At 41.8% G+C, this 27458-nt stretch overlaps 2 protein-coding genes across 3 annotated transcripts in view; one reads left to right on the top strand and one right to left on the bottom strand.

Annotated features, from left to right (window-relative positions):
• Window positions 1-18409, top strand: part of B3GAT2 (beta-1,3-glucuronyltransferase 2) — a 126441-nt gene extending 108032 nt beyond the window's left edge. The window contains exons 2-4 of the mRNA XM_010565827.1: window positions 11213-11357; window positions 18095-18243; window positions 18323-18409. Coding sequence (XP_010564129.1) covers window positions 11213-11357; window positions 18095-18243; window positions 18323-18409 — 381 coding nt within the window. The remainder of the gene's footprint in view (window positions 1-11212; window positions 11358-18094; window positions 18244-18322) is intronic.
• A 510-nt stretch (window positions 18410-18919) lies between these two features.
• Window positions 18920-27458, bottom strand: part of SMAP1 (small ArfGAP 1) — a 94512-nt gene continuing 85973 nt past the window's right edge. For both annotated transcript variants that reach the window (XM_010565786.1, XM_010565787.1), the window contains 3 exons: window positions 23252-23420; window positions 22279-22607; window positions 18920-19905 (listed from right to left, as the gene is read on the bottom strand). In XM_010565786.1, the coding sequence (XP_010564088.1) occupies window positions 19771-19905; window positions 22279-22607; window positions 23252-23420 (633 nt within the window). In that variant the 3' untranslated portion in view covers window positions 18920-19770. The remainder of the gene's footprint in view (window positions 19906-22278; window positions 22608-23251; window positions 23421-27458) is intronic.

Consider the following 27458-nt stretch of genomic DNA (forward strand, 5'->3'; position numbering starts at 1 on the left):
CCCCCCCCCCCCCCCCCCGGGCCCCCCCCCCCCCCACACCCGGGCCCCCCGCCGTTCCCCGCCTCTTTTCGCCCTCCCCTCAGGCGCCTGCCGTTTCCCGCCTCTTTTCGCCCTCCCCTCAGGCGCCCGCCGTTTCCCTCCTCTCCTCGCCCCCACCTCAGGCGCCCGTCCCGCCTCGCTGCTCGGGGCTGTGCCCCGTCCCCGCTTTGCGGAACCCTCGGTGCCCCTGACGTAAAAGCCGAGCAGAGATGAACCAAGCCTGCTTCCCGGCGCGGGTGCCTTGCAGCGCCCCGTCCCTCACCCGGGCTCCCCAGGGCTGCCTGTGTGTGACCGCCCCTCTCTTCATTTTGAGTTTCTTTTCCCTCCCCTCCACGTTACCCCCCCCGCCAACTTTGTACTGCTGTTTTCTCGCTTTCCTGCCGAGCGAGGCAAGTTTAGTGTTGCTATAAGGGATCCTGCGGTTTTGTTAAAACTAGGATGAAAAGCGCTCTTTGATATTTCTTTTTCAGGCTGTGTCCCTCTCCCTGTAGGGCAAACTCACATCAAGAGTCGCCATCCTTCACAGTTTTTCCTTGGCACGAATGAATTAATCCACAGCCGACTCCTTCATGTGGAGTTGCCCCGTCTTTTTGAAGCCTTTCGCTCTTAAAAGCAGCAAATCGTTTGTGTAGTAACTAAACACCCTTTCAGGAGTCTCTTTTGTGAGGGGACCTGGTTTGTTCTTTATTGCAGCCCCCCGGTGAAGGGCTTTGCTCCTTTTCGGTGGGAATTGGCAAGCACTCGGGGGGAGAGGATATCCAGCTTTCTTTCTGAGTTCCCCCTGACAGGAAGGAGGGGTGTTTAGTAAGTGGACATAAAACAGCAGAAGAAAGATCATGTACATCCTCCGTGACAGCTAGAAGAGTAACCTTGGCAGGGAAACGAGGGAGGGAAACGGAAAAGTAGACTGGCTGCAGCTAGGAAACGTACAGGACTTCAGATAAACTGCGGTCCATGTCTTCCGCTGGTGGACGGTACTGTGTTTAGTGGTGTATGCCCGTGTTCTGCAGTTTGGAGGCATTGTGCTTCCTCACATGCATTACAGTCAGTAGGTTAAAATGAACACGATGCACAGAAATGTGAAGCATGTGAAATTCCCTAGAGCAAGTTATTTTAGAAATGCTTATGTTAGTTTGTGTTTAGATTTGTAATGTGTCCCTTTGCGTTTCCAGTATGTGGGCAGGTGCACGGTCCCTGTTCAGCAGGAATCCTCTACTTCCTTTGCCCATTTGGCATTCAGCATTGAAACTGCTAATTTGAAGACCTTTGCCTGGAGGCTAAACCTTTGTTGTAATTGATTTTCTTAAAATCTCATGGCTGTGCTTAGCGCATTATAATGAACAGTAATTCCATGTACCTGTCTTTGATGCGATGGGAGTGTCCACCTCTGTTTGGGGATAGAGAACTAATATGATTCAATCTTGGGGAGTCTGTAAATTGATGCAGAAAATACACTTTGCCACAGTGAGTAGTGTGGGACAAAAGATATTTGGAGACAAATCTCTGCTTTTGTTTTGGGGTTTGGGGTTTTTTTTTGGAGTACCAACATTAGGGACAAGCTAAAGGAACAGTATTGGCAAGCATATCGCTTGTGACCCACAGCTACTGAAAGGGGCTTCAGTCAGGTTTATTCTTTTATCGTTTCCTGTATTATTCTTCTAATTGCTGTGAGTGATGAAACAAAGAAGTACAAATTGCCTCTCTAATTGGCTAGAAAATGCAGGAGAGCAAGGGGATAAATCTGTCTGAAGGGTTAACCTTGAAAATTGCAAGCACAACAGGCAATCTGTGTTTCCTTTTGTTAACAAGAATGGTAACCTCCAGCACGCAGCTCCGCAGTCCTCAGGCTTCTCTTTCATCAGGGTTCAGCTTCTGGGGAAGAGGTGTTTATTCTGAGCCTTGTGTTCGCAGGCAAACACAGGTGCATGAATGAGTTTTCCCTGTGAAAAGTGGTGGTTGGTAGGTGGCTCTGTTGGAGTGGAGAAGGAGCTTTTGCTTCAGTTACCGCTGCAAGTTCCCGTGACTGTTTCCTGGGGTCACTAACGAGCTGTACGCAAGGTCTCTGGGATGCCGCTGGTAGTAACACGGGGAATGCCTTGTCGATCTGGCAAAGTTAAGGGAAGTCCCTTGGCAGGCTTTGCCAACGGAATGCGCCTTTACGACGAGTGGGAGGTTGTGTTTGGAGGGAACCAGTAGTCTCGTTTTCAGTCAAGGCACTGCTTGAGGGTTGTTTGGTTTTTCTTGTTAAAAAAACTTTCCTCTCTTTATGGATTCTGGCTTGATGGGTCTGTGTAAATCCTGATCTTTCCTTCCGGAATTGATTGATTTATGAGGGTGAACTATGCTTGTCTTCTCCAAGCATGAAGAGAACAGCTTCAGAACGCGAGGTGTGCAGATGGAAACTGGTAGTAATTCCTGTCATGAAAGCGGTGGTAACAATACCTGAGAGGGTTTTTCTTTTCAGTTTGTTACCCTGCCAGGAACAATTCTCCAGACCTGCAGTCACGTAATCCCAAAGGAGGTCTGATGAACTGTAGTCTGCTCACTGGGGAGGGTAGTATAAACGTAGAGGGACGAGACGGGAGCTCTGAAGTCTCGTCCTACCACCATCCTGTGCTGGCTGGCTCACCTTTCAGCGTGTCGCTGACACGGGCATGGGGATGTGTGGGTCCCAAACTGCCAGCAGCAATGTCTGCTATTGCTGGCTTATGAAATAGTAGGTCTGTCTTGTTTGTAATGGCTCTCTTCTGCGTCAAAGTTGGTTTCAGTAACAGCAGTGAGGGCTTAGGAAGGTGGGAACCAAGGCTAGTTAGGACGGTAAAACCAACATGACAGAAGCATTGGTGTTAGGGGCACGTTTTGCTCAGAGGTCAAAAAAGCATGACTATGGAGCAGAAGGCGTGCCAGGGAACTGCATGTCAGTGAAGGAATATGTTTAAGGCAGCTCCTTTGCTGTGGTTTTCCCTAGTGCCCTTACAGAAAACGGAACCTTTTTAACAAAGCAAAATCAGCAAAGGCTTTATCGTGAGTGGAGGTGTATAAACCGTAAGGGCATGATCAAAAAGGAGTGTGCTTTGACATGAAATGCCATGGGATACTTCTGAGAGTTTTTGATGAGGAAATTCTAATCTCTGTCCAAAGTACTTCTGTCTGGTACTTACAGGAATGAGTAACTTATATTTGATATGGAATGAGCTGGGCTCAGTAGACGTGGGCAAAATGTGTTTCATGGAAATCGGGGGGGGGGGGGGGGACAGTTTACAGTAGTGTTTTGCTGGAAAATGTCACCATCTGTAGTACATCTGGAACCCCTGGTGCTGTTTATAATTTTTTTCCTAGGACGTACAATGGCATATGGGCATATAGCTTAATTTTTGACTGGAAAAACTATGTCTTCAAAGTCAAACTGGGCAGGGTGTGAGCAGGTTTAGTTGTCTTTTCTAGAGTAAGGTGGAGAGCCTGGTTTGTCTCTCTGCTCAGCATTGGCTCAACTGAGTATTTTGTTATGAAAGGCTCCCCTTCCCCAGAAAGGCTTCAGGGAAAGCACCAATTTGTTTAGTGATTGTGCATTTCTTTAGAGTACTAAGTGAGGCTGCAGCAACCATGAAGAAATATTTGCAGGAGTGGAGGTGTGGCCTTTTAAGTTATTCCCAGGTGTTTCTGCTTGAGAGTGTAATGGTGGTCAGGTGAAAAACGATGCTTTTACTTCAATGCTGGTGGTTCTGGCATATTGTATTTTGTCATTTATTATTTTGGGATCCAGACCTCAAAAATAATTTCTATTTTTTCTGCTCAGGTATGATCTGTTCACCTGGAGGGGTCCATCTGCATCTCTCCATCAAAAACAACAGTCCGCTTTCTGAAAGTATCTTTTGTCAGTTGAACATCAGCCTGTGTTCATAAAAAAAGCCACTGAGAGGCCTGAAATCCCAACTACTGTATTTGATATGCCTTACAGATGTTTCTACATGAATCATCATAACTTCTATTTTTTACTATAGGCTGTTCTTTTTGGAGTGACTCTGTTACAGTTTCTGTTGCGTTTGTGCTTCATCTTATTCCTGAATACAAGTTATTGTAATATTGTGACTGATGCCTAGCAACTGCCAATTTCATATTTTTAGACTGCCAGAAAGAAAACCTTACAGAAAGCTGACATTCCACCTTCATAGAGAAATTTTAAGAACAAGATTAACCTAAGTGCTTGAAACCGATGATAGACATAGTCAAGTTCCATTTCCCTTAATTCTTCACATCATTCATGCGTTTCTACGTGTTGGGTATTTTCTCTGCCCTTTCCGTATTTCAAGTAGTTGGCCAAAGGCCGCCACTTCCTTGGTCCGTGTGTGGATACATATGCAAGTTGGAGGAACTAGTGTTGGAGGTCCACGCTGCTGTTGATTGTGCAGACTCCCCTGAAGCTTTTGAGGGTGAGGGGTGAGCTGTGTAAGGAGTACAAAGAACAGGAGTAAAGGTCTTCAACATGTGTGAGAAAGCGAGCTTGCTGCATTCAGAAATGGATTGCTTTTTAGAGATTCCTGCCTAGGTTATATCTGTCACCTTTGCTTGTATTTTGCTCAGACACCTAAACTGAGATGTATGTGAAATTAAAATGCTCATATTTAAAACTATGATCTCCCTCACTGCCACCCCTAGCCCTTTGGTCATTGGTGTCTAAAATTTCATAACAAGATTCACTGGGTGCCTAGAGCATGCAAGCGTGACATACACCACTATCTGGTCTGAGTGCAAGGCAAGGGTTTGCAGAATGAGTCTCCTTAGAGGAACCCACACTATAAGATGTAATTTGAATACAGCCTTGCAGTGTGAATTGTCATTTCTAAGGGAAAAAAACTGCAAACTTTTGTTTTAAGAGCTCAGCAGTTAGCCCTGTTGCCCACTGAGTTGGGAACCAGAATGCAATTTGCTGTAGCTGTTGCCTGCACAAGAATGCCCTGACTATGATGGTAGAGTTGAAGCTGGAAAGGAGGTAGGAGGAGAGAGAGCTCAACCCCTGCTCCTGAAGTTGAGGTAGTCTTTGCAGGTAACTCAAGATTCACGGAGCCACAGAGAAGGTAAGAATATGATCGGTGAAGAGGACAGTCAGCTGGATTGCTCTGCACAGGAGTAACTTAAACATGAAATTAAACAAAAATTCCCTAATATTATGAAGGTATGCTATTGCTTATGTAGTGGCCTAAATTGTCCAGGTAGGATCATCCTCAAATCAGCCAGATGGGAACAAAGATTCATGAAGGACTGAGGGGAAAATATGAAACATTTTGTCTTGGCTAATGGATGTGACCACCTCATTGAAGGTTAGGGCTGTCCAACTCTGGTAATTTTCACAGTGGCACTGCAGAGCAGAGGGCAAGTTGTGCGAGTGATTCAGACTGAAAACATTTTCTTATGCCCCTGCCCTTTGCTCTCCCAAAAGGTGTGTATGAAGGTAGCAGATATTCTAATGGCTTTTAACAGTTTGTAGCCCGAAAAAAAAATCTTTGTTATTAAAAATAGAACAGAAATACTTGCGGGTGTTACATGTCACGCAGGCTTCAGTTTCCCCATGATCATCTTTGTAAAATATTTTGAGAGCAACTAAAAAAAGATATTACAGAAAAGGTGAATATTTAGTATTTATTCCAGCTTTGACCAGGGAGGGGTGAGTTCTCCTTTAATAATTTTTACATAACTGTCCTAATCTTTATACACTGTATTAAGCTAACTTCTGTGGTTTTTTTAATGGATATTTTTATGCAAAACATTTAGAAGTAGTATAAGTGAATCTGTTTATCTTTGAAAACATGGAGATATCTTTCATTGTATCTCTTGGAGCTGGTTGGAAAAATCAAGTTTTTGCTGGAGTCTTAAAAATAACAGTAGTCTAGACAGAATTTAATATTAGCTGGCAGTCATTAGTTATTTTCTTCATAATAAAAAAGGATCTAAATATGAGTTAGCAGTGCATTAAATACCTTTCTAGTATATAAATGATGTAAGAATACATGACAGATTTTAAATGCACGCTGACATTCCCCTTCCACGTAGACATGTAATACCTATGCTAAAGAGGCTGGATTAGAAAAGACTGGTAGAGAAACAATGGAACAGCTTAAAAATGAGAGGAAACAGTGACAGAAAAAGCTGTTTGAAACAGATTTATCCAAGCGAAGGACTCTGGGTTACAAAATACCAAACACTCTGTTTCTGCAGTTTGACAGCAGTCTTTTTCTTACCTGTGAAACTGATACTGTTACTGTGAAATTAATTACAAATGGTCAGTGGCTGTTTGGAGGTACAGTGAACCCGACCTAGTAGAATAACAGAAAGTAGGATGAGAAAAAGAATTGGTAAGTAGAAGGGCCAAAAGGAAACATGAATAGCAAATGTTTTGGAAGTCTTCCCAATCCAGAGAAATGGGCTCCTGACTGCTTTAGTTAAATTTAGTACAGTTTTCTCCTGTAGGGAAGCAATATTGACATTTGTGCCCAAGGATGCTGGTATAATTTAGAAGCATTAATCATTGTATCCGATATGTAAAATGTTGCTTGAGAGAAGGGGGAGTTAATGTATCCTCCCCCTGCAGTGTAGATTTGGGTACCAGTCAGCAGAGGAGGTTTAAGGCAGATGTTTGGAAAAAAGCTTTCTAATAGTGAGGATGGTGAAGCACTAAATCACATCACCTGTGAGGGTTGCAGAGCAGGCTGAATCAATGATTGACAATTTTTTTGATTTGTAGACCCTTTCTACAAGTTTTCCCATGGAGACATACCTTTTACAGTCAAGTTCACTGACAACAAACTTGCTTTTTGAAGTTACTATCCCCTAAGCATCGCAGTCCCTGAACCACAAAAAACACTGGCACAGATTTTCTGTGACTCAGTACCTCCTTTGAAGTAATGGTAAGTAGGGCCAGAAGCTCCATTTAATGCCTAAGTAAACAGGCATAGCGTTGTTGCAGCTGAGCTATTCCTCTGTCTTGTAGTGCAGTCACGTAAGTTTTGTTGAAGCAGAATTTGGCTTTAAATAACCTGTGAGTAATGCAGGATGCCTGTGTGGGAACTGACAGGGAACCTGGCTGTGCTTGTGCTTTAACCCATAACACTTTCCCCTGTGGAAGGGTTGTAGTGAAGGAGCTCTAGATCCCATCTCTGGTAATAATAAATTGGAATTTTGCATAGAAATGTGTGTGTCCTGCGGTGCTGGGGAGTGGGGGGGTGAGCCTGGACGATAACCTGTAGCCTGACCAGTGCAGATCACAAATTACACAGGGGTTGAAGTGATAGAGAATGGGGAGAGAAAAAAAGCTTACTGGGTGTGGCAGCGAGGTCTGCATTTGCTGAGAGCTTTGAATCCCAAATAGAAACACATCAACATCATGCTGCAAAAACACTAGGGTGGTTGTTCCAGTCTGGAGGCCTTTTCACTGTAGGAAGTATGGTCATGTTTCCTTCTGTTTGTCATTTGCCTTTGTTCCCCTTGGGCTTTTATATTTTGTTACTGGCTTGGTATCTTCCCTATCCATCAGTCTGGCGCATCCTATTAAGCAGCTTTTCTTGATTGACTAATGAGGTGCTATTTTTGGCAATGCTTTTATCACTGTCTTTTATTGCTCAGCTACATTTTCCGCATTTTCGTTTGTTATTCTTTAGTGGTTCCTCTGTTGCTACTGTATTTACTGTTACATGCCCATCACCTCACTGGGATTTCTTTGGTCAGTTGTTACTCCTCTCTCCTGTCATTTCCTTGCCTGCTCCTTACCATTTGTGTCCCCCCCGCTTCATTTGGGTTTGTTCTACCATCTTACAGAGTCCTTTTCTCATCTTCCTCCATCCAGTACATCACTCTTCTCCTATGCCAAAGATCCCCTTTCAAATAACCACAAAGTAAATAAGAGGACAAAAGCACTGCCAGAGGGATATTCATCCTATCTTAAGATAGCTCTCTAAACCAGGCAGGACGAATCGCGTCAGTAGGTTCCTATCCCTGTTTGTTAACTATAGAAGTCTAACTAGGATAGACCAGATGCTTAACTTACAGAGAGTTAAGTGTAAGTAAGATGAATAACCATTCATGTAAGCTACTAGGGCTTAAAATGCTGAGTATTAAGACAGCATGTGCTACTGCACATTAAAATGACAGATGGAAGAGTAATTTAGGAAGCTGTTTGTAAGTTATAGGATTTTGGCAGTTGTTTAACCCACAGCAATAAAGCTATTTAGAATTAACATGTTTTTGAATCACCTTTTTGTGTCCCAATGATTAGCAGCATCAGATTCCAGATGCAAGCTGGCCTTTTAATCCAAATAATAGCTTTCTTCCCATCATACATAAATACAGCCTTAACGCATCAGTATGTTAACTGCAGTAATGCTATTCTCAGAAGATTAAATGAAATATTCCTACTTTCATCTGCCTAGCATATCCTGCAGCTGTAAGGTATTTCAGAATTAGCATAAATACCGGTCTAGATGTGCTCGTTCAGTTTTTACTTAAAGGGATTGCTGTATTCTTGACACCCACTTATTTCATTCTCTAGAAATGTAACCTGTGAGAATAAAGAAACCCAAGGACAAAATACAGAGCTCTGTAAAGGGTTACTTACTTCCCTCTGATGTGTGGTGGCTTTACTGACTTAACTTGTAGGCACCGAGATGGACCCAAGACTGTAATAATTAAAACTTTCTGGGCCATTTCATGCTGGTTTCATGAGGTCAGTGAGATACTTTTCCTTGACAAGATTTTCCTACACATTGTGTATGGTAAAGTATTACCGTAAATCAGTCTGGTTCTCCTAGCATAAATGCTGTGGCTGCTATTGACCCAATTCAGAAGTCTCCTGTGATCTGGCTCATTTTGCAGCACAGCTGCCCAAATGCTTACTGTGCAAAAAGGCAGGGTATGGGCTTACCGCGCATTAGCTACCCTCTTGTAGTCAGAGCGTGCCTGCTCTTGTCTTGAGGCGTTTTATGTTTACCATGGGTACAGGCAATTGGCACAGGGTAGCTAAAATGCTGTAAATCAGTACAGTAGTAATTTGTTCAGGTATCCATACCCTCCAGAAAGTATTAATGGCAACACAAAAAAGTTACTGGGTGTCTGTGTTCGTCCTGTGGTTAATACTGGTGTAGCACAGTTGGGTGTATGTGGCTTGAACATGCCCTTGAAAACCTATTGGAAACTTGCCTGTGTAGACGAGCCCAACAGGGTGATGCCCTGAGTCCATGTCTGATGTGTTTGGATGTTAATACAAATCACCGTTAGAAAAATTTGCAAAATGAATGTATCATTCAAGCCACAGTTAAAAGCTCTTCATGAGGAGATTTGACCGATTTCCAAGCAGTTAATTGCTAACTCTGCATTTCCTAAATGGAGGAGTGGGAGAGATTGGAAAAATAATCTTAAGCAGGGAGAACAGTTACAGACAAACACATTTAACAATAATCTGTAGAGAGATTCATGGCAGTCTCTCACTGGCAATTAAATAGTCAATGGTTTGGATAGAATCCTTATCACGAGAAATCCCTATATTGCCAATTGTATACAAACCCTGTTCTTACACAGTATGGACTGCTGCTGCTGAGTGAGAGGGTCTGACTTGCTGCAACAGTTACTAGGATGGAAGTGAGAAAATTTTGCTAAACAAATTTAGAGGTACACAAAGAGAGAAGGTGCATGCCTCTCTTCTGTGTGCACATACACGTTTGTGGATTTTTAAATAAGTATTGTATGCCTTCCCTATGTGAAGGTTCTCCTAAGAATCTGCTGATGTTTCTAGTTTAGAAATGTGAACAAGAGTGACGTGATGTCTTTCTTTTCTGGTGCATCTTCTGGGAGTCTAGATGATACGCATGATAAATCTTTCACCTTGGCAGAAAGAGAGGGAAGTGTTTAATATTTAACCAAGGTTGTCTTTTACTTCAATATCTATTGATAGGGGACTGCAGTTACAAATATGTAAAACTGTGTTTGTTTTTGCTAAGAGGAGTGCTTGGAAGGAGAAAGGGATAACCTTTCCCTAAGGAATAGGCCTCAACTACAACAGAAGACAAGAGATTGTTTTAAAAATCCATCAAATTAAGCCCATGTTACACTGAAATAGTTTAATACTTGCTTAAATAGGAGCATATTTAAACACAGTAGTTAAAACAGTGGCTTTTGAATCGGTGTTGTTAAATTGTGCAAGTTGCTGTGTCTGTGCACTTGTCTTCTCAAGTTCTCACGCCAGACTGTCAGTGATTTTCCCATGGGGATCAGCACATCAGGGTTCGTGTCATGTTATCTCCCGTTTACTGAAGAAAATGGTCTACTAACCAGTGAACTGGATTCACTGACTCCCAGTCATGCACGCTTTTTACTAGAGTAATTTTTTTAGTATTTGTAGATTTCTCTAGGTTAGATGAGGATCACATTTCCAGAATTGCATTTAGTTACAGTTACACCATTGGGAAAAACTCCTGTTACTAATGGCAAACTACCAGAAGCATCCTGCCTGACCTGCTTTCTGTCCTTCTCAGAAACTTAGCAGAGCTTTCCAAGAGAAAATGTAGAAGTTAAAAAGGCTTAGCCTAAACTTAATCTATTTTTTTTGTGACCCTTTAATAGATCTGAGCTGCATCTATTGTACAAATCTGGTATGTTATGTTGCAGGTAGGAGTCCTGTGTCACAATTTCCTGTACTCAGTGTATTTGTTACCAGTCTCAAAGTAATTGTACTTGTCTTAATGAAGTGTGTATTTGTTAATCATTATTGTAATATTCTCTCTTGCTGGGCTTGTATGATACGTCAGCAATCTATAGAAACAAGCTTACTGCAAGAATGCTATAGTTTTGCAGACAAAAAAGATCTACTACACCTTTGAAAACCCAAACAAACAAGAAAACAAATACTGTTTTTTCATGGCTTTTAAAGTTTTTGTTATAAAAAATAATATGAATAGGATGTTTTCAGTAGAATTGAGGTGCCTCTGGGCTAGAGAGCTGGAGATTTCACAGAAAATGAGTGGGCACATGCAGCTTTCAAATACTTACTCTGCTCGGCTGAAATCTGTAAGCTAGAATTGCTTTTAAATACCTAGTCTTGATGATTAATGTGTAGGCTTTCCACCAACATGTACAAAAAAAGCCTACTAGGAAAACGTGCATGCAGTCACACTGTGCCTGCCTCTTGCAGATGCGTACAACCCGCAAAGTGTCGGTCTGGCCCGTGGGACTGGTAGGAGGACGACGGTATGAGCGCCCAGTCGTGGAAAACGGCAAAGTTGTTGGCTGGTACACTGGCTGGAGAGCTGACAGGCCCTTTGCTATTGACATGGCAGGTAAGTACCAGGTTTCATGATACATGAATGTTTCTCATAATAACTGTTGTTACATTTTTTTATGAGTGGGACAGAAACAGATGCTCGGTGTAGGCAGCTTTTAAACTTCTGAAGCACATCCGCTGTATGTAGCCCTTCAGCACTAAATATCCTGAAGTCTTAGCTTGCCTATCTCGTCTAATCAAGTTGCTGCTTGGTGATATCTGAACTTACTTTCACTTGTTTTTAATTTTATGTGGCAACTTGGCTTTTATGTTGTATAAATTGTTTGTCTGAAACAAGTTAATTGTAAATTAATTCATCCAATTAATTTTTGCAAGGGGCCCATGCCTTTCATTGTGTCATCAATCTACACCAGGCAGTATAAATGCAGACCCTTCTTAGACCTTGTGTTGCAAAATGCTACTTTATCATGAAATTACTCATTTTTTATTGTTTATTTGGAATGACGGTGATAACTGTAGATGGATATAGTTTGAAACACTGAGCTTAGGGGAAAAATCACTGACAGCTATAGCCTAGTAGATGAAGGCAGAAGAGCTTCAAAATGGATCTAATCAATCTTCTGCTGTGAAGTTAGCACACCACATAGCTCTGTCTTGCTGTCAGTCCAGGCTTAGACAATCTTTTGTATATATTCGCAACTGCCACATGCATCACCACTGTGCAGAAGTCCAATTTCTGATGTCGCAGCAGCTGGTTTCCCAGCAAATGATATGATATTTGCATTTAAGCATCTTCTGTTTTCAGGAAGGAGAGGGAAGGGGAAAAGTAGGAATGCAAGGGCAAGAACAGGGTAGAAATAGCCAGCCATTTTCTTTTTTCTGATACCCGTGTGTTTTGGGGGAGGGAAAAGGACAGTGCTTTCTCATCTCAAGAGAATATTTTTATATGGATTGAAATGTTTGATTAAAAATATATACACTACTTACAGTACAATTAGTTTAAAAGAGTAAAGGAGAACTAATAGTTGTTAACGCCTCAAAGATAAGATACAAACATGAACAGGTGAACTTTTCTGCACTGTAGAAGCATTTGAAGTTAATAGTATCACCTGGCATGAAAATAAATACTTGAGTGTCCAGCTAGAGGCATTCCTCAGGGGAGAAGTATGTATGTCAATCCCCAAACCTGTGCAGCCTGTTGAGGACTGCAGCTGTGCATTTTAACAGTCTCTGCCTGTGGATATATAGATACATACTGATACTATGCTGTAGAAGTGGTTACTTACGGGCATTATAAAGATGATAGCATGCTTCCTAATTCATTAGCAGCAGGCAAAAAGCTGAGGGACTCTAACCCAGACACGGAGGGATATGTGGAAAGTTCTTAAGTTGTTGTTTACACTTTGCAGTTGCTGGCTGAAACACTGGCATGAGGGAATAGCAGCTCCATTAGCAGCATCACCTGCTCAGACTTTTACTGAAGCCACGGAAGGGAGGGTTATAGAGACAAAGATACAAGCGTTGAGAGTGTAGGAGTTATTACAGATCCACAAACAAGGAGTTAGTACTTTGTGAGAGAACTTCTATTAGCCTTCAAAAAATAACTGAAGAAATTAAATTACATTTTTAATTTCAGCAAGGAGAGAAATGGATGCTGTGTAGGCTGGTAAAAAGTTATGTTAAGTTTGCATCTTCATTTCCCTCAGGAATACAGTGGAAGGGCACAGACAAACAGAACCTGTAAATCCAGAACTGCATAGGTGTCTGAACAGGTGCAGTCTACAGGATGATGTGTTAACACTCTGTTTTCCACCCTTGCCACCCCGACTCCCCAACATACCCCCTGGGGACCTGGAGGACTTGCTAACAAACCTAAGTCCATGCTGTAGTACATCACTGGCATTCTGCTATCTGCTGGGGCCAAATATACAAGCAGTTTAGGTTATACCATATGCTGCACATAAGATCAAGGTTCTCTCTTGAAAATACTACCATGGAAAAAAAAAAATAAGTGCATATATTAAACTGCTCAGCTGTCTACAGCTGTTTATAATTAATGTTCTGATTCCCAAGACATTGGTAAGGAGGCTCTCTTTGGTTTACAGAACTATCTTTTCTAGTGATTTTCACAAGAAGTTGATCATGAGGCTGGGTGTAAAAAGAATGACTTTTTAAAAGGTTTGGGACCACTGATTTAACTTGTGTCTGTTCAGAGGAAGCGCATCCTTGCTTCTAAGCACATAAACTTGTTATTCTAGACTTCAAAATACAGGCCCAAATTGCCTACTGCAAGTGGAGGCCAGTCCTGCTGATTTCCTTGGGATCAGCTCAAAGACTGTACCTAGCTGGCCAACTTCCCTAGTTTCTTCTTTGAAATGTACTCACACATGGCAATCCCATTCGATCAGTTCAGTGAACATTGGTTATTTCTTTTGAGAAGTTTGTGGATGACACTGCTATTCTCCAATGCTAAATTGCATTCAGAAAGCACAGTAGCTGTTTCCTGTGTTGTCTGGCAACCAACATGCCATATGAATTAGTTCTGGTGGTTTTTAAGTTCCGTCTCAGTTTTAACCGTAGGTGAGGTCTAGAGTTTGACACAGACTTCCTTACCCTCAGGGAAGAAAAGTGAGAGAGAACTGGGTGTTGTAAGCAAAAAGTGACTTGATTCTGAGGTAGGCACTGTGTTGTTTATTATAGATCTTCTATATTAAATGATGCCGTCAGTGATTTATTTTTGGCTTGTTCCTAGTGTCAGAGTTTTTGGCTACCCATGAGAACAAGTGAGACTGTGATTCTCCTAATGTCAAGATTGTTCCAGGAAAACAAATGAATGTTTTACATTAGCATTCCAGCAGCTACTTCAGTCATAGAGATGAATCCATGCCTGTGAATCACTGGGCAAGCAGATTTTGGACTTCTGGTCCAGAGCTCATTCACTGTGTCCCAAGTTCCTCTGCTAGGGCCTGAGCAACCACCCTTTTTTTTGGATTTTGCTACAGTTATGAGATCTGTAGTGGATCTTTCTTATGGTTCCCTGAGAAAAAAAGCTAGTCAATTAATGATACTGTAAAACAGCATATTTTGTCTGAAAGAGCCACTGTGGGAAGTTGCAAGTACAAACAAAAAAAATTTGAGTGGCTATGGCAGACACCACACTCAACAGCCCCCCCCGCCCCAACCCAAAACCCCAACCACCCCTCCATCAAAGGGTAACAACTATTTTGAATTCTGAGTTTGAAATTGAGAGCCTCTTTCATGGTGAATTAACTGTCAGCAGATGCCTTTGTTGTGAACTGCAAAAACTTCTGGTTGAGCATCTCCACCTTACTGCAACCCACATACATAGTATGTCACAGGGAGAAGATAACTTGAAAGAAATGGATCCCAAGCCATGGCATGTTAAACAAGCCAAAGGTAGTACCTTGAACTATGTGGAAACCAGTATATCCATTTCAACATCAGCACTGAGCTGGTGCTCATTTACACACTCTGGAAATGATAAATGCTCTCAGTTTCTAGCTTGCCTTCAGCTAGTATCCTGTCTAGAGCATTCAGGAAGTAAAGGCATTAATCACGGCAACAAAATCTTTAAAGGCTGGCTCAGTCTAACCGGATGAAGAAAAATGGTTCTGCCTTTTAACAGAAGCCATTGGTCTAGCAGAAGTCAAGGTGTGAATTAACAGAAACAGCTTCGTAGACAGAAGCACAGATGTAATCTTTGCTGTGTCTCCCAGGTATCTTGTCCTCCAACAAATTAATTTTTATCTAGGTGGCTCTTCAGCCAATTAGATTTAATTTACAGCCCTGCATTAAACACAAAAAACCCAAAACACCTCTTCATACTCCGGCTATGAAATTGCCCTGTGGCATTTCATGTGAACTTAAGCCCAATATGACCTTGTAGGAATAACAGTCATGTAAAAGAATTTTATGTGTGTAGAACTGTTCAGTTATGCTGCACTGGAGACAGTAATCCCAGATTAATCCCTGTTTGGGGATAGAATTCAAAATAACAGTGTCTTTTCATCTATTACTACAGGATCATTATCTACTGAGAGAAATTACTAGTGCCAGTCTGGTCAAAACCTGAGCCATCTCCTCCGAACTAGACAGCCAGGAGATAAGCCTCCTTGAACTATTTTATCTTTTCAAGTGGCTGACTGACTTACAGGATTCTTTTAAGAAACAAAGACTGCATGACCACTGATCAAAGAAACAAACCTCAGGCCAGTCAGTGCACTGTAGTCCATGTCCTTGCCACGTGCAACACTCAGTTTAGTAATTTGACTTTTATTTGATGCCTGAAAACATGGGGGATTTTTGATAGCGCCCTAAAATGGCAGTTTGCAATAGCATGGTAGCAAGGGCACATATTACATGCAGGGGACATGGCACATCTGAAGATCTGTGCATAGCAGAAATCTACCCTCAGAACTGAATCCAATTTTCTCAGCAGAGGAGCAAGCTTTGCAACACCAGAACCTAGGAGAAATTAAGGTATGGTCTATGGGGGCAAGGGAGCCAAGCTGAGACACACCAAGATAAGCAGCAGAAACTCTGTCTCTTCTGCTTAGAATAGGATTCCTTCTCCACTCTAAAAACTAGGGCACTACATTAACTTTGGTGTTTACTTCATTTTCTCCTTTATGGATGACCAGCTTAAACCTTAAAAACTACATCTTAAATATCTTTAAAAAGAAACAGCAGCTCACACAGCTGATCAGGGCTCCAAAAATGCCTTCCCTTGCAAAGCCAACATTTGTTTGAGGGGCCCAAAATACCAACCATACTGAAGCCCAGTTGCACCAAAAATTTATACTGAGGAAAAAAAAAACAACCAACCCCTACCCAAAAATACTGAACTGAACCAGGCCAATTTGTTCATCAGTGGTAAGTCTACGGTCATCTTTCAAAGTGCAGAAAGCTGGCTGTATGCGCCGCAGCTGTCTGTTGCTGAGGGAGTTCAAACTCCCAACCTCAGCTCTTCACAAATGATTACATGTGGCTACAAACAGCCCTGGGATGGAGCCCACCTTGTGCTCCCTCACAGCCAGGCTACAAGTCACAGGGAGCAAGAAAGGCCTGTCGCCGGCTGAAGACAAACACCTACCTGGGAAGAAAAGTCCAAACTGCCATTCTTTTGCCTGGTACCACTTGCCTAAACCCAGCAGCTGCAGCAGGGAACAGCTGGATCCCAGCACTGCTGCTAGCAGGTGGTGCAGGCTGCAGAGCTTTAACCACACAGAGTGAGGACAGGCTACAGCCAAAATCTCACACCTCCTGGAAGTCTTGTACTCACTAGAGTACTCTGCAAGGTGTGGATAAGCCCCTTCCATCCAGACACCTATTCTTCTTTATCTTAGGCAGGATATAATGTATAAACTGAAATGTGTTTTCTTCAACTGTGTCTGTCAGTGAATTGGGACCTCGGTTTACATCGAACCTGTAGTCTTCATCTGCAGTGTCCAAATCTTTATGTTAAAAAAAAAAAAAAAAATCACTTTCTGGTATCTTCCTGTGCTTTGCTACAAGCAAGAGCACAATAGTTAAGATAAAAAGTCGTTTCAGTGTGCCGCCTTTACATGTGATATAGTAATTACTTCCTTGTATTTTCCTCTCTAAAAGGCTCCCATAAAAGCCATAGATACATTCAAGGAAAATACAGCAGCAAGGTAATTCTAGTAAAAAAGGGGATAGATTTATATTCCACTAGAGAAAGTTACACTCATTTTTAGATGAGAAAATTTTAATACTGGCTTTGGAATTAAATGTTCTTACAGTTTTCCAGAACAGATGTCAAAACTGTTACTACTGCTGTCATAAAGGGACAGCTGGAACCACTCTGAACTGACAAAAAAAAGGATTTCTTTGGTAGGCTTGGCAATTAGACATGAGGAGTCACAAACATAATTTTTCTTTACAAGTGTATCAGTTGAGTTTTGAGTCATACTTAAAGCAGCATACATGAGACTGAACCTTGCTGAATGAAAACTGGAGAGTTCTATAAATAATGGCAAGTTGGAGACTCATGAGAGCTGCTTCAGAGAGGGTGAGTTTGTTCAAACTAATGATTTCTCAGTTTGCAGTCTCCCTTTGAGGGACCTGACATATGTTATTAGAGGAACACATTGCAAAGAGAGGCATGTGCACTGATGAAGCCCTTTCAGTCGCGCTGTGTAATGCGCAGCTCAGCTGCAGGCTGTCCTGCAGACCGCTGCTGATGAAAACGATTCGCAAGTCCACAATAACTACACAGTGTACAAGGCAAAACATGAGTAGGACTTGTCTTTCAGCAACAGTAACATCAGAACTCTCTAAAGGCTAAAAAAATCTCTAAAGACCACAGTTGTTACATCTAAGCAACATATTTTAACCTTTTTTTCTGACTCTCACCTTTAAACTTAGAAGTTTTTGTACAATATAAATTTTATACACTTTATTTTACCTAAAATACAGTTTTATTTCTTAATTAGAAGTAAAAAGAAAGGATAGTCTGAGATCTTAGCAATACCTGACTTTTCAGGCAAAAAAGCGTATATTCTCTGCATGATGGGAAATGGATTAAACACATTGAAAATACGGTGCAATTAAAAAAATGCAATTGCACCTTCAGGGCAAAACAAAACAAGATAGGATCTACAAACCTACCAAGTATATTGTCTATCCATATAATCAAATCTACACCTTTTTAAAAAGAGGATGGGAGATTTCTAGGCTTAAGCATGACTTGCGCAAAAATGTAAAGCCTGAAGGTTTTTCTTAGCATTTTTTTTGCTCCCTCTCTCCAAGGATTTGCTGTGAGTCTTCAAGTGATTCTGTCGCATCCGAAAGCCGTATTCAAGCGCCGTGGCTCTCAACCAGGAATGCAAGAATCTGATTTTCTGAAACAGATAACAACAGTGGAGGAACTGGAGCCAAAAGCAAACAACTGCACAAAGGTACTGATTTCTGCACTTACTAAAACGCTTTCATATCACCTCCATAGATGACTGTACTAACACAAATGTTGTTTTATAGGTTCTTGTATGGCACACACGAACAGAAAAAGTAAACCTAGCTAATGAGCCAAAATACCACCTGGACACGGTCAGTATCGAGGTATGATCTGGAGACACAGTTACCCAGGAAGTACAGCACAACAGCTGTGTCAGAAGGTGTTCAAGTTCAGCCAGTTAAAAGAGCCTACTTCTGCGTGAGACCTTTTAACGGTCATCTGATGGACTTCTGTGGAAACAAAAGGAACTGGTCAGATACTCTAATAAGGAAATCAAGTGGGTGTGCTTTGTTCTAACTTGTTTGCATGCATGTCTGAACTCTCGTCTTAATAACTGACACTTACCTTTGTTTTAAGGCTGTTTCCACATAGTAAAAATAATCACGAGAAACGTGGCTGCAATGGAGTATTTCCAAAATCATCATTTATGTATATACTTTTTGTATTTATCCAGCTTAATGGTGTAATTATAAACTGATTTTAAATCACAAACTGTTGATCTAAATATTTGCATAAATGGATCCTCCAAACTGAACATGTTTTCCTTCATTAAAAGTAGACTTCTTGAAGAAACAGCAGTCAAATAGGTCATATGATAATGAAATAAAAACCAACAACCATTTATGGATTTATCCTTTTAATATAGGGAAATAACATTTTATCATTACGAGGCACCATAAAATGTAAACACAATCACTGTCATAAACCTGGATATCTCTGCAAGGAAAAATAGATCTGTTCACATTGAGTTCCCTTGTGTACATACTGTGCCACTAGTTCTTGGCATTAATACTGTGTACGTGCCTCGAGCGCCAGATTGGATTCTTTATCACAGCGACCTCAAACGGATCAAATGCTCATTTTTAAAAGAATGAACTATTGATTTGTAGAACTACAGCAACATCCAGGTTTATCTTTCTCTCGATAACTGTATTCCCTGTTATGCACACCATAATAACATCACAGTGAAATGTATGATGAAACAAAATTTGTTTGATACACTAGAAAACATTGCTCAGTGATACATTTACATTCTATTTATATATGATTAAACATTTGTTCATACAGTACCTTCTACAGGATTACTGGGTGATTTGGGGGGGGTCAGGGTTCATATTTTTGGATATTACTAACATGATAGCTACATCCCTTATATGCAAACATTTGATCTAGAATTTTGAGGGAAAATAAATCAATATGTGGTTAAGCAGCTTCTTAAATATATGGCCTATGAAATCATATGCATTGTATGAAAACGCTGCCAAGGATGTATAAATGTATTCTTGATCTGCTTTTCACTACATCAAATTTAAATCAGTATAGACCACAACACGGTCAGTCAGTTATATTCTTAATCTGAACAGCTGGGGAAGAAGAAAAAGAGTATGTACATGGAAGGAACAGTGAAAGTAAACGCATTTGAACAAGGAATGTTAGGTGGCCGTTCTGGGCGAGACTTCTATTGCAACTTTCATTTCCACAGCTGCGTGCTGAGAGTCTGACCAGAGGAGCTTCCCGTCCACCCTGCCGCTGTGCTGGGGGGCTGGCTGAAGCCCATCACGTTGCTGGAGCTGCTGAGATTCATTCCGGCCATTTGCTGATTCATCTGTGGGGCACACACACGAGCCTAGTTAGCACTGGTGCCGAAACACAGCACGCTGCTAGCCAAAAAGCAGTCATGCCCCCAGCTAGCAACCCAGTTATAGTACGTTTCCCTAAAATTAATATTTCTCATTAAATATTGACTCAGTGTAAGTTTCTCAGCATTTTTTAAGACAGCAGCTTTTCTGGAACCGTTCAGTCGCCATTACCCATCAGCTGACTGGCTGTAGCACTTGGTCAAGTCCAAATCAACACTCCACTAGTGGATTTACAGAGCGTGGGACGAAGGAGCCCCACGTGTCTCAGTAAGAGCTTGCTTTCACAGTTTCAAAGCTGACCAACAAAACTGTGGCAACCGCAACAAAGGAACACCAAATAATATAGCCTTGTCTGCATTTGCAACTCCAGATGTTTTTTGTTCCAGCAATATTTCTCTGGTGACCTAAGATCTTAATACACAAGTTTTTATAGAAATTGTCCATTTAGGTGGCAATCAACAAAGAATGAGGTGGATTTGTAACCTGGGGATTACCTAAATCTAACTATTCTTGCTAAACAATCTACTCAAGATACCATAATTTGTTAAAAACAGGTGAAATCATTCACATGAAACTAAACACGGTATCTAGTTAAAGGTGGGAAAGAGTTCAAAATTCAACACATTCACTTTCAGGCATGGTGCAAAAATATTTCTACTCTCTGCAAATATTATCTAGCCACTCTGATTTTCGGTGCGCAATGTAAAAACGTTCTTCAGGTTACTCTCACTTGCCTTCCGAAAAATGAACACTTACTGACAAGCCAAAAGTAGCTGCACAGAGTAAAGATATCCCCTCTCGTGAGTCCGAGAGCAAAAGAGCACTTGGAGCAATCAATAACCAGAGCTGGTGAATAGGGATGTTGTACCAGCAACATTAGATCCAGGTTAGAGACTGCATTAGGCAAAAATCAGAGTTCACGTAAGCATGAGCCAACAATACCGGCTTGCAAAGCAAAAATGGTGAAAAAAATTGTTAAGTTGCAAACTAGTATTTCAGGGTAAAATTCAGTACTGTGTGCTTTCACACGTGTATCTGCAAAACCAACCTATTACTGACTGTGGAAATTTAAAAAAAGCTGACGAACACATGCTTTACCTAGCTGTTAATCTCTTCTGGAGTAGAACTCTTAGGAAGCAGACTATATAAAGCACACTATTCTGGTAACTAAAGCAAGCTCTCCCCCTTTCGACTGGAGCCAGAGATGAGATCACAGTTCCCCTACAAACTGTGGACCGTCAGCACGCTGGTGACATCTGATGTGCAAGGCGTACAGAAACTCGTTCAGGGCTTGTTCTATGAGCCAGCTTTTAGTATACGCTTGATTGATAAGCGCAATTTTAATTTCAAAGCTGATACGGGTCTTTTGAAAGATACCTAGAAAAAGACTGTTAGCAGTAAATCCACAGATTTTTCTGGTTTGACATTTTGACATTCCCACCTTTTAAAAATTACTTTTCAAGGTAGAATGACAGCCTGTATTTTCTAATTGGGGCTGTTTTTTCCATGTAAGAAATGCTGCTTACCTTCATCAATGTTTACACCACAGGACTGAGCAGAACAGTAAAAATTAATATAATCCAATTAAGTACATCACTAAGGTTCACCTCCTGAGTTACTACAGTAAGCAGCACGGAATTATTATATTGTTCTTATAATTCAAATAATAGCATGAAAAAAAGTTGCTATCATCCATACTGAACTGCAAGGGAATCACATAGGTTTGTCATCTCCCCCCAGTAACCTCTCAAGTACCAGATTTCAAAGTGTTTCACTGGATAATGTACAAATACAGCACTAAGTCTCCAGGAACACTTTTAGAGAACCTTTCAAACATGTTTAAGAAATTTGTAAGTAGCATGGAAATGCTACAGATAAGTAACAGATTAGCCTGAGCAAGTTATCTACAGGAGAATGTTACGAGTGCAAAGCACGACACATTCCACTGAAATTTATCCTGAAGTCTGTAAACAAAAGTATTAATTGTTAAGAGCTATCCTCAAGCAATTAAATTCTGCTTTTAGTTATAAGGCTGTGTTTACATCTCGGTATCCTGTAACTAAGCTAAGCTAGCTTTTTACCTGGCTAGCTCAGATGCCAGGATGAGAGTAGCTACAGAAGCAGAGAACTGGTCTACCTTGGCAAAATTTATTCTCTGCTTATGTATTAGTTATATCTAATTGAATTATTCACTGGGTTTTTTTCCCGGTGCCTCCGAGCAGTTCATAGTCCAGCAGTCTGTAATGTGGCTACACCGCAACTACAGCCAAACATTTTGTGTCCGAAAAGCAGCAGCTTTTCTAAAGCACTCTTGTCTGGGAATAATAGCAAGTCTTTACCTGAGAGAGGTTCCATGGAGCTTGTTGGCTTTGTTGCAATCCATACTTATTTTGTGGCGTGACCATCTGTCCCACCATTCCACCTTGAGGTCCAACGACATTTTGAGGAAGTCCCATCACACCAGTTTGTGTAGCACCAGTAAATCCATTGGGCATTCCCATTCCTACCATCACGCCTGTGCTCTGTCCCATGACTGGCACCGACTGTCCCATCACGTTTCCCATCATCCCAGTTGCTGCAGGCACAGGAACTCCCATGGCTGGAAAGCCTTGAAAATGAGTGGATGGTTGTGTGGTAAATGGCATAGAGGACGACCCCATGAACATACCTGAACCAGAGAAGGGAAGACTTCAGCAAAAGCGTTTTGTCATTTTTCTCCCCCATCCCCATAAGTCAGAAGTGCACCAAAAGGATTTTAAAGGGTAACTCTGTCCAGTTGTACGTCAGTGCTGTTAATTTAGTCTCTGGTGAAAGTAAAAAAATGCTTAACAGCTCTGAAAGGAAAGGGACTCACTGCCAGAGGTTAACTGCCAAAAAGAGTTTTGGCAAATCCCTGCGGTGAACCAGAGTCTTTTAGTCGCGGTATTGGAGGTTTTTGTCTTCACTCAAACATAGCTAAAGTGAAGGTATGACAGCTCTGTGCTGATCCGGCCAGCCTGCTGTTGGCACAGCAGAGACCCAGACCTTGAGCGATGAATTAGACGGCAGAAGCTGAATTCACAAATCTTTCAGAAATTGTATACTTGATAATTTGAACAGCTATAAATAAATTAAAATCACATACTATTTTTTTCTTGAGCTTCTGTATTACATTTCAGTAATTTTCTCATTTTTACAAATAATAAAAATAAAAATCTTTGCTTGAATATAGGCAGTGGGGTACCCAACCTTACATTTTATACTTGTAGGACAAAACTCTTCTAGGTAAAGCTTTAAACAGGACTGCACAGAAACCTTTACAAAATTATTTACCTGGAGCATTTTGCTGCTGCATGGTTCCTGTGCCATACAGTGATAAGATGGAGTCTTTGGAGAGTTGTTTCTTTGCTGATTCTTCGGATTTTGTTGTTTGCTCAGTGAATAGATCAAGATCCCCGGATGCCGCAGACAAGGTGGCAGCTGCTGGTTTAGTGGAAGTGCTCTGGGAAATAAAGGTCAGGACAGACTACTGAATGAAACCGGCAGAAGATGTTATGTTCAATATTTGCTGCACATCCTCACTCCTGAACCAAATAAAAACCAGTTCATTTACAGAAATTAACTTGAGGTAAACGAGGATTTTAAAAGCTGTGGTATGACCAAAGACAAAAAAGCAGTACATACGGTATGGAAAGACCAGACGGAGGTTACAAAACACGCAAAACTAAAACCCCAACCAGCTCCAGGGTGCACACATACAGATTATCCACTCCTGTTGCTCTTACATTTTTCATCAGTGAGAAGTGTAAATCATGAGCTGTGGTTAGATTATGAAAAATAATTAGGAAATCAATAAGGAGATTACAATTCACATCTCATTAACCCTCGCATAGGCAGAATAGATTAGAGAGGAGCGAAAACAAAAGATTAAGTGCTCTGGAATATAGTAGTACAACTAAGATGAACAGTTTTTTTGGAGAAAAGGCAAAAGTAGAATTTCAGTTGATCTACTTAAAGCAGTAACATTTCTAAAATACATTGTTTGTAACTGGCTTAGAGTTCTTTAAGCACATTTCATTTATTGAGAAAGCGTAATTATCTAAAACTTACTGTAGCCTACAACTGAAAAACTAAAATACGCCCAGACTGTCAGGCTTTTTACTGCTCTTGCACCGGAATGTGGGGTAAACAGATTACATCCAGGTGTCTTTCAGTGCTGCTGCTTTGCTGCTCATGCACTTACAGCTCCAGACGGGCGCTTGCCTAGGGAACTAGTCCACACGCTGCGTTCTTGTTGTATTTCTTAAAATACACAACTCATCCTGTTACCAGTGGGAACTTTCGATGCGAATCAACTGTATAGGCATTGAAAAAGAGCCAGGATCGCAATGCATACCTAAATTACGGCCTTATTTTAGTCCAGTTAAAATGCTGCCCAACTGCTTAACATACACCTGCCTAATCCCATGGTACCTCTGGGTTTCGACTCTTTCCTGCACTGAAGGAAGATCCTCCTTGCTCTACCACCGTGAACGGACTAGATCTGCAACCAGGTCCCTCCGCTTGCTGTCGTCGCATACCAAAGTTCGTCAGAGAGACAGAAGCCACCACAACATACGCAGATACGGTAACACACCTATATTGTTGCCTAAAGCAACAACCTCCAAACCTTTCCTGGTTTTGCTGGCAGGCTGCTGACTAGGCGCTGAGAAGTCCACTAAGGTCACACTGGGGTTGTACAAACACCACAACACAAACATTCAATACGCAGCTTCAGAAAACACATCGGATTCCTGAAGTGCTAAAAAGCTCTTGAAAAAGCTAAAAAGCTCAGTGTTATAAATTGGAGGGGAAAAAAACCCTGCAAAACAATTCTGGTACCAAGTAAATTGGCCAGAAACCATCAGGAGTGCAGGTTCACATGGTTGATGGTGAAAAATCTCTAAAACTGCTGTGGAAAGGGAAGAGAAAAAGAACAAGAAATGGAAACTCGGTGGCAACTGAAAACCCTGCATTTATACAACAGCTGATGCGGGCCAAGGTCACCAGACCGCAGTAAGCAACAAAAGGGAGGGCGGTGGCACTACAAAGGGAGAGCAGACAGAACCAGGAATTGTTCAGCTCCTGTGACACCTTCTCTCTGGCCAAGGTACACTTAAAAACCAACATCCTCATGTACCTATTATAAAAGCTACTGCCTCTTGCTTATTACTAACAAAAATTTCTGGTTGCAAAGCAAGATTGACGTTTTTTAATGGGTAGTAGGAAGCCCCCTCCATTTGAGACAACTCTTTGTCCATGTGGCATAACCAGTCTTCAAAAATACCAGAGCTGGATTCAATGATACATTCAGGTAAAAGCCCCTCCTAAATAGCGGTATTTGTTTTACTGTGCATGTACCCAGGAAGTCCCAATATTGAATTATTCCATACTGACACGGTCCTCCTGCCGTGGCATCTGCCTCAGACAGCCTCTGTACGACAGCCGCGCTCAGCGGACTGGAGAAATACACGTAAGCAGGGAAAGCCAGTTAACAGAGGCGGTTTCAGCAGGGAAGGGGTTTGTTTTCCTCTAGAAGGGAGAAGAGCAGACATGTCTGCTGGGTTTGTTGTTGGTTTGGTTTGGGTTTTTTTTTTAAATAAATAACAGCATCAAAGAAACTGCTTTCATCTGGGATGAACCACAGCTTGAAGTGTCTCCAAATCTATGAAATACTGTTACTATAGGTGCTTTAACAAAATAAAGCAAATCACTACGTGCGTGCACAGAAGAGAAGGGAGAGCCAAAGACCCAGAGGACTGATCATCTATTACATTTATGTCATGAGATAACTATCCACTTAACGTCTCTTCATTCAGTTTGTTTTTGGAAGATTCTGAGAGGAACCAAAGCACTGAACAAGCATTCCCTGAAGTATTCATCAGCTAATAAATGGAAGGTAATGCAAAATACATGGCAAGAAAACAGCAGGTGGCATTCAAGCAAAAACAAAAACCAAAAAACATTGACATGATTTCACATATCTAACATTCTGACGCTATCCGAGACCCCTGTAAAAACACACACCTGGCATACGTATAATAGTTTTCCTTTAAGAAAGGCTACACATAGTGCTCTCAACCAGTCATTATACCAAAACTAAACGCTCGTCAGGTGGTTAGGGAACATACTGCTGAGCGGTTTCATGTCAGTGTAACAGAATTTTTCAGAACTACTGGAAATCATCTCCAGTACGCTTCATGTTTAAACATAAATAATTTTTGTCATCAGTAGCTTATGTATTACCCATAAAAGGCAATGCCTATCCAAAGGAAGTTTCCACTGTGAAATATTGGTCAGATGTGTCAGGACCACAAATACAGGAGCTGAATCCATCACTTCACACTTGCCATCTGACCACACAAACAGCACGTGGCTGACAAGAAGTTTAGATTAAGGCATGAGCCTAAAAATAAGTATTTACATTTTGGCTTTTAATTGCCAAAACGACTGCAAAACAGCAGGTAAAGATCATGACATCCTCAATATTTTAAGGTGGTCTGACAGCTGTAGCAGTCCAGATGGCTTTTGCCCATTGCCTGTGGTCCTGTCACTGGGCACCGCTGGGAAGAGCCTGGCTCCGTCCGCTTTGCGCCCTCCCATCAGGTATTTATACACATTAATGAGATCCCCCTGAGCCTCCAGGGTGAGCAGTGCCAGCTCTCTCAGCCTCTCCTCAAAGGAGAGATGCTCCAGTCCCTTCATCATCTTAGTGGCCCTTTGTTGGACCCTCTCCAGTATGTCCATGGCTCTCTTGTACTGGGCAGCCCAGAGCTGGACACAGCACACAGGGATCGAGGTGAGGCTCGCTGGCCTGTAGTTGCCTGGGTCCTCCTTCTGGTCCTTCTTGGAGATAGGAGTGACATTTGCTTTCTTCCAATCCTCAGGCACCTCTCCCAATCACCATGATGATTCAAAGATTATCAAGAGTGGCTTCATAAAGACATCAGCCAGCTCCCTCTGCACTGTAGGTGCATCCCATCAGGGCCTTGATCTATGTCCAGTTTGCTTAAGTATTCCCTGACCTGACCCTCTTCCTCCAAGGGTATGTCTTCCTCGCTCCAGCCTTTCCCCTGGTCTCTTGGGCCTGGGACTCCTGAAGACTGGTCTTGCTAATGAAGACTGAGGCGAAGGTGACATTCAGTACCTCGGTCTTCACGTTCACATGTCCTATTGTCACCAGGGCCTGCCCCTTTCAGCAATGGGCCCACATTTTCCCTACTCTTCCTTTTGTCACCTACGTACTTCTAAGTCCTTCTGTTGCCTTTGACATCTCTGACCAGATTCCACTCCAGTTGGTCTTTGGCTTTCCTAACCCCATCCCTGCATGCTTGGATAGTGTCTCTGTATTCCTTCCAGGTTACCTCTCCCTGCTTCCACCTTCTGTATTCTTCCTTTTTGTGTGTGAGTTTGGCAGGAGCTCCTTGTTCATCCCTGCAGGCCTCCTGGCATCGTTTGTCTGACTTCCTGCTCATTAGGATGGACTGCTCTTGAGCTTGGA

The sequence above is a fragment of the Haliaeetus leucocephalus genome, unplaced genomic scaffold (assembly GCF_000737465.1).
Source record: "Haliaeetus leucocephalus isolate CR32 unplaced genomic scaffold, Haliaeetus_leucocephalus-4.0 Scaffold195, whole genome shotgun sequence".
NCBI lineage: Eukaryota > Metazoa > Chordata > Aves > Accipitriformes > Accipitridae > Haliaeetus > Haliaeetus leucocephalus.